The sequence below is a fragment of the Pantherophis guttatus genome, chromosome 1, assembly GCF_059756535.1.
Source record: "Pantherophis guttatus breed Tessera chromosome 1, ASM5975653v1, whole genome shotgun sequence".
Taxonomy (NCBI): Eukaryota; Metazoa; Chordata; class Lepidosauria; order Squamata; family Colubridae; genus Pantherophis; species Pantherophis guttatus.
This window is the reverse complement of record NC_142063.1, coordinates 3,612,082-3,624,131: the sequence shown is the minus strand read 5'-3', so window position 1 is coordinate 3,624,131 and position 12,050 is coordinate 3,612,082. Positions and strand designations below refer to the sequence as shown.

The 12,050-nt window shown below is 41.0% G+C and overlaps 2 protein-coding genes across 2 annotated transcripts; both read left to right on the top strand.

Moving 5' to 3' along the window:
• The first annotated feature begins 1,361 nt into the window (after positions 1-1,361).
• On the top strand, positions 1,362-2,348 carry LOC148116265 (vomeronasal type-2 receptor 26-like). Its single transcript, XM_087883557.1, has one exon. The coding sequence runs from the start codon at positions 1,362-1,364 to the stop codon at positions 2,346-2,348; it is 987 nt and encodes a 328-aa protein (XP_087739683.1).
• A 4,583-nt stretch (positions 2,349-6,931) lies between these two features.
• LOC148116264 (vomeronasal type-2 receptor 26-like) lies at positions 6,932-11,138 on the top strand. Its single transcript, XM_087883556.1, has 4 exons — positions 6,932-6,938; positions 7,252-7,331; positions 9,058-9,187; positions 10,197-11,138. The coding sequence occupies exons 1-4, from the start codon at positions 6,932-6,934 to the stop codon at positions 11,099-11,101; spliced, it is 1,122 nt and encodes a 373-aa protein (XP_087739682.1). The 3' UTR covers positions 11,102-11,138.
• The last annotated feature ends 912 nt before the right edge of the window (positions 11,139-12,050 follow it).

Sequence of the window (12,050 nt, the reverse complement as noted above, 5' to 3'; positions counted from 1 at the left end):
AAGAGCCTTGGTAGTACAATGGTCTAAGGCACCCTGTTATTAAGCTGGTTAATTACTGCAGGTTCGAATCTCGCCAAGGCTCAAGTTTGACTCAGCCTTCCATCCTTTCTAAGGTAGGTAAATTGAGGACCCAGTTGTGGGGGCAATAAGCTGACTTTGTATAAATATACAAAAGAATGAAGGCTATTGTAAGCCGCCCTGAGTCTCCGGAGAAGGGTGGCATATAAATCAATTTTTTTTTAAAAAATAGTGTCTATTGAGATTTTCAGTCATCCAGGTTAGTAGATAATGTATTTCAGTGTTTCTGAACCTCAGCGAATTTCATATGCATGGATTTCAAATCCCAGAATTCCCCAGCCAGCAAGGATGTTAGAAATTAAACTCCAGATATCTGAAAGTTGTTGAGATTGAAAAAAACAGATGTAGAAAAACATCAAATAGCAGGATTTATGGTGGCAAATCTATTGATAATCTAATATAAAGTGAAAAACTCTAACCCACATCTTCATAGCCTACTTATAAGGCCCTTGATACTCAACAGATTCCTGTCATTCTCTGGTTCATCTTGAAGTAAAGAAGATCTGCAATTTCTAGTGCACCATAAACAATTTCTGGACTGGGACTCCTTGGGCATGGTCACTCACACCCTCGTAACCTCCTGTCTGGACTACTGTAATGCTCTCTACATGGGGCTCCCCTTGAAGAGCACCCAGAGGCTCCAGCTGGTCCAGAATGCAGCCACGCGGGTGATTATGGGAACGACTCAACGCTCCCATGTAACACCGCTCCTGTGTGAGCTGCACTGGCTCCCGGTGGTCTTCCAGGTGCGATTCAAGGTGTTGGTCGCCACCTTTAAAACACTCCATGGCTTAGGACCCGGGTACTTACAAGACCGCCTTCTGCCACCGATAGCCTCCATCGACCAGTATGCTCCCACAGAGAGGGGCTCCTCAGGGTGCCGTCGGTCAAACAATGTCGACTGGTGACCCCCAGGAGGAGAGCCTTTTCTGTGGGGACACCTGCCCTCTGGAATGAGCTGCCCTCGGAGATTCGTAGGATTCCTGACCTTCGCACCTTTCGCCGCGCCCTCAAAACGCTATTGTTTCACCAAGCAGGGCTGGCCTAATGCTATTTTAATGGGTTGTCTTTATTTTAGCTTTTTTGGCCAAATTATTTAATATTTTTAATTCGTCTTTTAACTTTTATATTGCTGTGAGTTTTATCTCTGGCTGTACACCGCCCTGAGTCCTCTGGGAGAAAGGTGGTATAAAAATTTAATAAAATAAATAAATAAATAAATAAATAATGCCATGGGTCCTTCTGTCAATCTTATTTTGAGGTGCTCTCTGCAGAAAGGAGTCATGACTGAAATATTATGTGGGACAGGGATTTTTCTCATGGCAGGTAGCGCAGAAATACTTAGACAAAGACTCTTGATTTCAGATGCAGCTCACTGTGACCCCTGCCCAGAAGACCAATACCCCAACAAGGACAAGGACCACTGCATTGCCAAGAAGATCCACTTCCTTTCCTATCAAGACAGCCTGGGATACATTTTAGTTTCTCTCGCTCTTTCTCTCTCTGTGATCACATTGGGAGTTCTGACAATTTTCCTTAAGCATTGTGACACTCCAATTGTCAAGGCCAACAACCGAGATCTCACTTACATCCTCCTGGTCTCCCTTCTGTTCTGCTTCCTCTGCTCCTTCCTCTTTATTGGTCGACCTGGGAAGCTCACCTGTCTCTTCCGACAAACTGCCTTTGCCATTCTCTTTTCCCTGGCAGTTTCCTCTGTCTTGGCAAAAACTGTCATGGTGGTTCTTGCCTTCATGGCTACCAAGCCAGGGAACAAGACAAGGAAACTCTTGGGAAAGCCACTGACCAACTCCATTGTCATTGCCTGTCCTCTGGTCCAAGTAGTTCTTTGTGCCACCTGGCTGGCAAAGTCACCCCCATTTCTCAACTTGGACTTCCACTCCTTGTTTGGAGAGATCATCTTGGAATGTAATGAAGGCTCAGCTTCAATGTTTTACACTGTCCTTGCCTACCTGGGTATTCTGGCACTCATTAGTTTCACGGTGGCCTTTCTGGCTAGGAAATTGCCTGACAGCTTTAATGAAGCCAAGTTCATTACTTTTAGCATGCTGGTCTTTTGCAGTGTTTGGATCACCTTCCTCCCCACCTACCTGAGCACCAAAGGGAAGTCCATGGTGGCGGTGGAGATCTTCTCCATCTTGGCCTCTGGGGCTGGTCTCTTGGCCTGTATCTTTTTCCCCAAATGCTACGTTATTCTTCTGAGGCCCCATCTTAATTGTAGGGAAAATATGATAAGAAACAAACATCTCTAACTAATGCAGGGATAGGCCACATTTATATTTTTCTGTCTGAAACGTATTTGGAACATTTCTAAACTATCATGAATTGAGAGATTTGTCCAATTTATAGTTATTCATCAAATGCTGTGTCTAGTCACAATATACCTCTTCTCCACAACAATTACCCAGCCTTTTGTTTTCCATGTCTTCCAGTTATCGCCACTGAGATCTAGTGTCTTGTACGGAAATAAACCCTGGTGTTAAAATTGTTTATAATTTCAAGAAGGACATATTCTCATTTTGTTTCTTTTAATTGAAAATTTTTAACATGTTAGTGTTTTAAATATGTTCACTATCAGGAGTTTGGAGTATATATGGTGTCAACTAGTCTGCTGATAGCTGCCATAGAAAAGGGGGAGGGATCAGGGAGGATATTAAGAGCCGAGGTGGCGCAGTGGTTAGAGTGCAGTACTGCAGCTACTTCAGCTGACTGCTGGTTCAGCAGATCAGCGGATCAAATCTCACCGGCTCAAGGTTGACTCAGCCTTCCATCCTTCCGAGGTGGGTAAAATGAGGATCCAGATTGTTGGGGGCAATATGCTATTTAGTATACTGTCTTTGGTGTAAGCCGCCCAGAGTCCTCGGAGAGTGGGCGGCATAGAAATATGAATAATAAATAAATAAATAATAAATATTACATTGCAGCTTTGCAACTAAGGCCGGGATTCAAGGCAATTCTTGCTGGCTATGTTATAATAATAATAATAATAATAATAATAATAATAATAATAATAATAATAATAATAATAATAATAATAATAATAATAATAATAATAATAATAATAATTTTATTTCTATACCGCCCTTCTCCCGAAGGACTCAGGGCGGTGTACAGCCTATATAAAACACAGAAACAAAACAACAATTCAAATTTAAAATCATTAAATAATTAGGCTCCAATTAAAATCCCAGAAATTTAAAATACCCCAATTTAAAACGTTATGTTAATAGCCCGGCCTGGCGGAACAACAGGGTCTTCAGAGCGCAGCGAAACACCCGGAGGTCGGAGATCTTACGTATTTCCGGGGGCAGTTCATTCCACAGGGCTGGGGCTCCCACAGAGAAGGCCCTCCCCCTGGGTGTCGCCAGCCAACATAACTTGGCCGATGGCACCCTGAGGAGACCCTCTCTGTGGGAGCGGACTGGTCGGTGGGAGGCTATTGGTGGCAGAAGTCGGTCTCGAAGGTACCCGGGTCCTATGCCATGGAGCGCTTTAAAGGTGGTAACCAACACCTTGAATCGCACCCGGAAGACCACTGGGAGCCAGTGCAGCTCGCGCAGGAGCGGTGTTACATGGGAGCGCCATGTTGCTCCCATCACTACCCGTGCGGCTGCATTCTGGACCAGTTGGAGCCTCCGAGTGCTCTTCAAGGGGAGCCCCATGTGGTATGAACACTTATACTATCCAAAAAAACTATGGAAGAGGCAAAATTCCACCTTGTGTGCACATGCTCAGTTTCACATAACTCAAATACACAATTCCACCTTGATTGTCAAGTGCATCTTATCTGTGGATTAACAATAGGAGACCCAAACTCATTTTTCTCTATCTGGTGTATTGCTCAGTAAAGAGGAAAATTGCTTTTCCATGCAATTATCAGAAGAACAATAATTTCTAATGCATCCCCTATGGATTTCTACCCATGAAGATCTTCCAAGTTAAAACCTGCTTTGAATTACTTACTCGGAGTTCTCCCAGTGGAGGCAGGACGTGTCACCTTGCTTTGTGTTGTGAAGAGGCAACTTCACAGTTTGGTGAGACTCAGCTAGCCTTAGTTTCCTCTTTGGTCACAGACCATACACAGGTAAGAGGAAGTTGATATAAATTTGCCTTGAGGCCATCAAGGTGGAACAGACTATCTCTCTTGTGCTAAAGCTCTGCTGAGTTTTCAAGGACTCCCTGCAATTCAACCTCTGCACACACAAAACAACCTTTTGATTTTTGATCCAGGAGGAAAAGTGAGAAGAATGGTTGGGCTGCCTCTCCTCCTCCTGCTGCTGCTCTTCTGGCTCCTGCCTCCAACTTCTGCTAAGAAGATGCAAACTGGGTGTGTGTTGATAAACACTTTACACACTACGAGAGACTTTTACAGACCTGGTGATGTTATTATTGGTGCAAATTTTCCCATGGGAACTATACATAAATTCAACTTCCAATACTTTAAAGAAGTCCCATCTTCATTTCTGGATGATATTTTGTAAGTTTCACTTAAAGGGGAAACATGTAAATAATTATATGGTTTGTTCAAGAACTCTTTTCAGAAATATCTGTTCTAGTGATGTTTGCAATGCCCTAGCGTAGTTCAGATCTTTGTGCTTTTCTCAATAAAGAACCAAACTCATAAAATAGACCAGAATTCTCAGTCTTTGAAGGACTCTCAATCAGGAAGCTAATAAACCACCCAAAAAAGTGAGGAAGGACAACACCTTAGAAACTGTGCTGGCCTAGTGAAGTTGACTTACCCCTGATACTAAACTCAAAGATGAGATCAACCCATTTACAGTGTCAAGGAGTTGTAAAAAATCCATCTGCATTGGATTCAGCAATGGTTTCCAGACCTGAAGAAGCTGCTTCAAGAGGGAAGAAAATTAATGAGGGTGGAAGAGAAGCAATTGGGAAGAACTATACTCATTGGAGTAATCTGAAGAAGGGAGGGCTGATGGAGGAGTGTAAAATGATCTGTGATATGGATAAACAGGATTTTCTCCTTGCTGTCAAGGCCATTAATCAAGGAACAGCCTTAACAATGAAAAAAACCCAAAGGAATTTGGGAGTTCCTGCTGCAAAGGACATTTTTAAAAATGACATGACCTACTCCACACAAGCTTTCCTTAAAATTTCCCTGATGATTGTCTCACTATAGAGTCCTACCCAAGAGCTACCAGCAGTACGTAGCATTGGTATTTTCAATCACAGAGGTCAACAAGGATCTGGTTCTCCTCCCCAACATCACCCTTGGCTTCCACATCTTTAGCAATTCTCAGACTCAGAAGGAGATTTCCATAATCAGCCTCTCCCTTCTCTCCACAAGAGGCCAAATGATTCCTGGTTACAAATGTGACAGGCAGCATCCTCTGCTCTCTGTCATCGGAGATCTCAACCCCAGATCCTCAAGGCAGATGGCCTCCATCTTCAGCACCTTCAAGGTCCCACAGGTAAGAGGGCCTCATTGGATAGAGTATGGGGTAGACAAACAACAAAGCACACAGTGAAGCTAAAGGTGGAAAAGGGGTTTGCGGGGACCTATATTTATATTTTGTGTCTTTTTATAGAAGTTAAAAGTGATAGATAATGAGCTATATTGAAATGTAGTATTTGTCAAGAGGAATTCCTTCCTAATCTATTCTTCATAAAAGTAGTGTAGTTAGTATATTCTCTGTATTAATTTGAGATTCCCTTGGCTTTTCACACATCAATACCAGGCAAAATACATAAACTCTTCTTCCTAATATGTAATCATTCTTCCTAATTTAACGTCATAATTACATAGAATGATGGAATGCAGGGCCGGCCCAATGTGTAACATGTTCACACTGGTGCAATAGGACTGGGTACTTTGTTAATATGATTTATTGGGTCAGGGATTTTCTGTCTTCACTGTGAGTTGTATTGTGTTGGTGGGAGTGTACTGAGGGAGCTCAGCCAATCTCATTGTACATATCTTGTGCACTGACAATAAAGATTTGAAATTTCCTAAGAAGGCAAGAAAATTAAGCTTATCACTCAAAGTGAGCCAGGTGGGGCAACCATCCACATAATGATGACCCATAAAATTTACTCTATCAAGAATCTCACTTTCTTCAGCTAGGTGTTGGCTTTGAGTTCTCTCAGGGAGAGAGAAGAGTTTATCCTTCATTCTTCTGGATTAATCCCAAGGAATCTCCTCAGTATGTGGGTTTAGTCCAGCTGCTCCTGTATTTCCAGTGGAACTGGGTTGGGCTTCTGGCCTCTGAGGATGACAGGGGAGAAGGTTTCATCTCATCCCTAATGCCAATGCTCCAGGAGAAGGAGATCTGCCTGGCCTTCACTGAAAAGTTGAAACTGAATTTTCTAACTACTCCAATGTTGAAAATACTGCAAATTTCGGAGACTTGGTCTAAAGCTGAAGTGATTGTTCTATTTGGAGATCCCAATAGTATTAAAAATGTACAGGTAGCAATAAGTATCTATGAACATTTGAGAAAGACATCATTTTGGAAAGTTTGGATCTTAACTTCCCATTGGAAACTTAGTGTGGTGAGGAATCAAGACGTATCGAAAGTAGTAAAGCCCTTCCATGGGGCTTTGCATTTTAGGCCCCACACTGGGGATGTCTCAGAATTCAGCCGTTTCCTCCTGTCTTTAGACCCCTTGAAGCCACAATGTAGAAACAATGTACAGGAAGGGAGAATTTACAAAATTTACCTTCTTACATTTTTGAAACAAGCATGGAAGGTGAAAGTTACAACATCTACAATGCGATTTATGCTGTGGCACATGCATTACATGCAATGCATGGATCTGGAGCACGACCAACCATGATGAAGCTTAGGAAGAGGATCTCAAATATTCAATCATGGCAGGTAATCCCAGTGACTTTTTATTTGATCCACAGAGCAGATAAATGATAGGTAGTTGTCTAGGTAGAAAACTATCTCTATGCATTTCTTGATCTGTATGTAAAATGTATCTATGAAGAGATTAAGATAGCAATTATTGAAAACTGTCATTTGAAATAAGTATCAGTAAGAGGATTTTGTTGGAAAGGCAGAAAAAGAGAATTAAACCAAACCAATTATTCATAAGAGCAAAGAGTTTCCTAGAAGTTCCTGGAAGGACATTAGTGGCTGTCTGAGAGTGTGCCATTTCTTGTACTGCTTTGTTTGTTGTGTTAAGCTTCTGTCAACCTCAGCATAGGCAGAAGAACACAACATGGTCCTAATCTGAGTGCCTTTGTGGAAGAGATGCTTCAACAGGTCAGTTGAAGTCCTCGTCAGCATGGTAGAACCTCCTCGTTTTCTCTCAGTAGGTAGCCTGAATCCCATCTGTAAAAAGACACTCAGTTCATATTAACGTTGGTTATTGTGTCTTAGAATTATTTGTGAGTCCACTCCATTTTTTTAGTATGCCATTTCTTGTACTGCCTTGTTGGTTGGGTTAAGTCTCTGTCAACTTCAGCATATGCAGAAGAACTCAACTTGGTCCTAATGGATTCCTGATCTGAAATTCATCAGATTTTTCAATATCAAAGGCTGAATTATTCCTCTCTAGACAGTGAAGTGACAAATCTTCTACATGGCCTACACTTGGTCAGATCTACTTCTTCGTTCTGCTCTCTTTGACTATCAGTTAGAGAAAGTCTAGCTTGCAAAGTTATGATAGAGAGTATTTACCAATAAAGAAGAATATTCTAGCTCAGGATTGAAATGAAGAGTCTTGGTGCTCTTTGAATTTAGTTGATTTCTTGCAGACATTTCATGACCCAACTAGGTAGCATCATCAGTGCTAGAAAGGAGTGATATCACTATCAATGTTATCCATTTTAGGCCATGAAACATCTGCAAGAAAACAACCATGCTCAAAGAGCACAAAGGACCCCTTCAATTTAATTAATCATGCCTAAAATGCATTTGTCATGGACTCAAATAAAATTAAAAATGTAGCTTGCCAAGTATTACAAGGCAAAACTACACAATGAAATTTAGAATATGGCATTAAAATGTTTGTATGTAGCTATCATTTTTGTAAGACTGGACTTGAAGAACCCATGATATTAATGACTAATGATAAAGAAAATGTGTTGTCATTGAAGTTGAATATTTGATGTTACTTCTGATTGCTTAGATCTCCATCAAGGGAACTCATTTAGCTTCTCAGATATAGACCCATCTCCTAGGCTGATGGCCATCACATTATGAAAGAAACCAGGATGTCCTATGTGTGGTGTTCAGCCAATTATTCCAGCTGTCTTTTCTTTCAGGTTCTTCCCTATCTGAGGAACATCAAGTTCAACAACAGTGCTAGGGAAGAAGTCTCCTTCTCAGAAAGTGGATTGGTGTCTACTCGTTATAACCTTCTTAACTGGCTTTTTCTCTCCAATCAATCTTTTGTCCCCATGAAAGTTGGGCAAATGGATTCCACAGCTTCCCAAGGACAAGATTTCACCATTAACTCCAATGAAATCATCTGGGCCACAAAGGTGAGCTGGAAGGAAACATTATAAATTCAGGATTCATTCACTCCATGGGATGCACAGCACCTTCTTAACTGGGAAACAGTAAAATTCACGAATTTGATGAAAAAAACATTCTATTAACACATTTGAGATTTGACTTCTGAAAAGTTCAATATGAGGTAAGATTGGGAAGATTTGCTTCTTGAAACCCAGGACACAATTAAACAGGCAGGAATGATTTCTGTGGGCCATTCCCATTCAGATGGATCCTCATGAGTCTCTCTTTTAGAAAATGTTTAGCTCCATGTCACAAGCCTTCCTTCGTATTTTGAGGTCCCAGTTCCAATCTCCAGCATCCATTAGTGGGTCAGGATTCCATTGGCCTGACTCCTTCTGGAACTTGTCCTGGTTACTGGTAAACCATTTCTTTTGAAGACATTCTAAAGATGGAAAGAGCAATGTACAAATGAATAAATGAAGAATAATCTTTGCTGAGCCACCTGCAATATCTCTCTTCTCTTTTTTAGAAGGTGCCCTTTGCCAGGTGTGGCATGAAGAGATGCCAGCCAGGAGAGAAAAGAAGCGTTCCAGAAGGCGAGCCAGTTTGCTGCTACCAATGTGACCCTTGTCCAGAAGGAACCATTTCTAATAAGACAGGTAGCATATTCAAATGTTGCTCTTCCAGGATCAAGGAAACCATTCAATGGAAAAGTGTTAATTTTGGCATCAGCTTGGTAGGATTTATATCCTTCAATATATTCATATTTCTTTTCAGCACACCCTCTTAATTCATGAATCTTAACTTAATATAAATTCAATACAGGTTGGTGTCAGGGTTCCAAGTAATACACAAATATCAAGCAAAACTCCAAGGCAGGTAAATTGCTCATAGAATGGCTTTATTGGATATATCCTATTGGCACAGATCTGGTGAAAACTGACTCTGAAGGTTCCCGTGATTTTCACCTAATTAGAAATTTGTCGCTTTCTTAAAATAATCAGTCAAATGGTCCAATCAAGGTGCTGTCTGGTTGCCTGTCAACATCACTCCATCTTCCTCTGACCAGGTGTGAGAATGTCCTTGGTGCCCAAGAGAAAAAAAATTTTTTTGGCTATCAAAATCCCAGCTATCTAAAATCCCCCCTCCCTATCCTTCGGCTCCAGAGTGACAACATTGAAGCTCTCGAGGTGGCTTTGGTCAGGTCAGCTTCAGTTGATTTTGGAGCACAATTCATGGGTTCCCTACTAGGCTTTCTACTCCTACTTTTACATCCCATCAGGAAAACCAGACACCAATCTTTTTGTGAACAAATGGGGTGTGAGATTCAAGCTTTATTTTTTATTAAGGACCTGCCTCTTCTATCAGAACACTCGATATCCCAGGAAGTTCATAGGCCTGTCAGAGACAGAGCATCTACCTATGTCCGTTACATCTTTCCTGCAAAAAAAAAAAGAAAGAAAGAAAGAAAGAAAGAAAGAAAGAAAGAAAGAAAGAAAGAAAGAAAGAAAAAAGTTTGAATGAGTGGATTTGAAGTTTAAAGAAGAGATGTTGAGCCAGAGAACAGATCTGTTTTTTCTGGCTAACCTATTCCCAGCATTGTCAGCATAGACGGATGATTTGCCTTTGTTGATTCACTATGAAATTGACACTGACTTTTGATTTCAGATGCAGCTCACTGTGACCCCTGCCCAGAAAACCAATACCCCAACAAGGACAAGGACCACTGCATTGCCAAGAAGATCCACTTCCTTGCCTATCAAGACACCCTAGGATATATTTTAGTTTCTCTCGCTCTTTCTCTCTCTGTGATCACATTGGCAGTTCTGGTGATTTTCTGTAAAAATCACAACACACCAATTGTCAAGGCCAACAACCGAGATCTCACCTACGTCCTCCTGGTCTCCCTCCTGCTCTGCTTCCTCTGCTCCTTCCTCTTCATTGGTCGACCTGGGAAGCTCACCTGTCTCTTCCAACAAACTGCCTTTGCCATTCTCTTTTCCCTTGCAGTTTCCTCCATCTTGGCAAAAACTGTCATGGTGGTTCTGGCCTTCATGGCCACCAAGCCAGGGAACAAGACAAGGAAATTTTTAGGAAAACCACTTACTAACTCCATTGTCTTAGCCTGTCCCCTGGTCCAAGTAGTTCTTTGTGCCACCTGGCTGGTCACCTCCCCTCCATTGCCCAACTTTGACTTCCACTCTTTAGTAGGAGAGGCCATCTTGGAATGTAATGAAGGCTCTGCTTTAATGTTTTATGCTGTCCTTGCCTTCCTGGGTTTTTTGGCCCTTGTCTGTTTCACTGTGGCTTTTTTGGCTAGGAAACTGCCTGACAGCTTTAATGAAGCCAAATTCATTACTTTTAGCATGCTGGTCTTTTGCAGTGTTTGGATCACCTTCCTCCCCACCTACCTGAGCACCAAAGGGAAGTCCATGGTGGCCGTGGAGATCTTCTCCATCTTGGCCTCTGGGGCTGGTCTCTTGGCTTGTATCTTTTTCCCCAAATGCTACATTATCCTATTTAAACCCAATCTCAATTGCAGAGAGAATATAATGAGGCATAAGAATCTCTGATTATAATCTCTGATTATCAATATGAAACATATTTATATTGCTACCCAATTTACACACAGGTGTCTCCAGCTGGTTTACATTAAAAAATACAATATAAAAACCAATTAAAATGCCTCGTTCCACCTCCATTTATACAGGGATTGGGAGGTTTTATTTTGATTTTGGACATTTTTCAATTTGATCTCATTTCTTTAAAAAGAGGAAATCAGAGGCGGGCTTCTCCCTTAAACAATTGGAAATCAAGTGATGTGAGTAATCTCAGAATGTCTGTTCATCTGCAATAATCACCCACTTTTTTCATTAATGCTAGTTGTCCCAAAGATCAACATTATAATAAACATTGATATTGTGTATTTGGATATTAATTTCCAAAATGATAGTTTCCCATTTAATTAATTATAATCAAAAGCATATTTAATAATATGTTGGGTTTCTTTTACTCCAAGTGTTTTTAAGATTGTTCCCTTCCACTGATGCCTGAGGCTTTGCTGAATTTCCTACTGAAATTTTTCCTTTCAATTGACTATTAGAGGTTTTTTTCTTTAATTCTAGCACTTATTGTGAACTATATTGTTTTATCCTCTATTATGTTAATTGAGAAACATACTTTATTAATAAATAAGTTCATGTGAAATTGATACTGATGGATATTTTCCTGCTCTTGCTCCCTTCTTAATATTTTTTCCAAATATTACGAAGAAGGAAGGTGAGTGGGGGATGGGTGGGTAGAGGGAAGGAAGGAAGAAAGGAAGGAAAGAAGGAAGGAGGGAGGGAGGGAGGGAAGGAAGGGTGAAGTTAAATGCAATGTATTGTGAGTAGTAAGAAAAATATGGTTGTGTGATATTCTCTTGCTTATTTAATGAATTTACAGGTAAGAATACAGGACATGCTTAACGGTTGGTTATTTGGGCATGCAAATGTCTGTTTACTCTTATATACAGTGGACAGT

What these genes read in the sequence shown, in the direction of transcription:
- LOC148116265 (XM_087883557.1), top strand. Translation starts at nt 1,362, where the DNA reads ATGACTGAAATATTATGTGGGACAGGGATTTTTCTCATGGCAGGTAGC.
- LOC148116264 (XM_087883556.1), top strand. An exon ending in TGGAAGAGATGCTTCAACAG is followed by an intron (nt 7,332 to 9,057) that starts GTCAGTTGAAGT and finishes TCTCTTTTTTAG; the next exon opens with AAGGTGCCCTTTGCCAGGTG. An exon ending in AACCATTTCTAATAAGACAG is followed by an intron (nt 9,188 to 10,196) that starts GTAGCATATTCA and finishes TTTTGATTTCAG; the next exon opens with ATGCAGCTCACTGTGACCCC.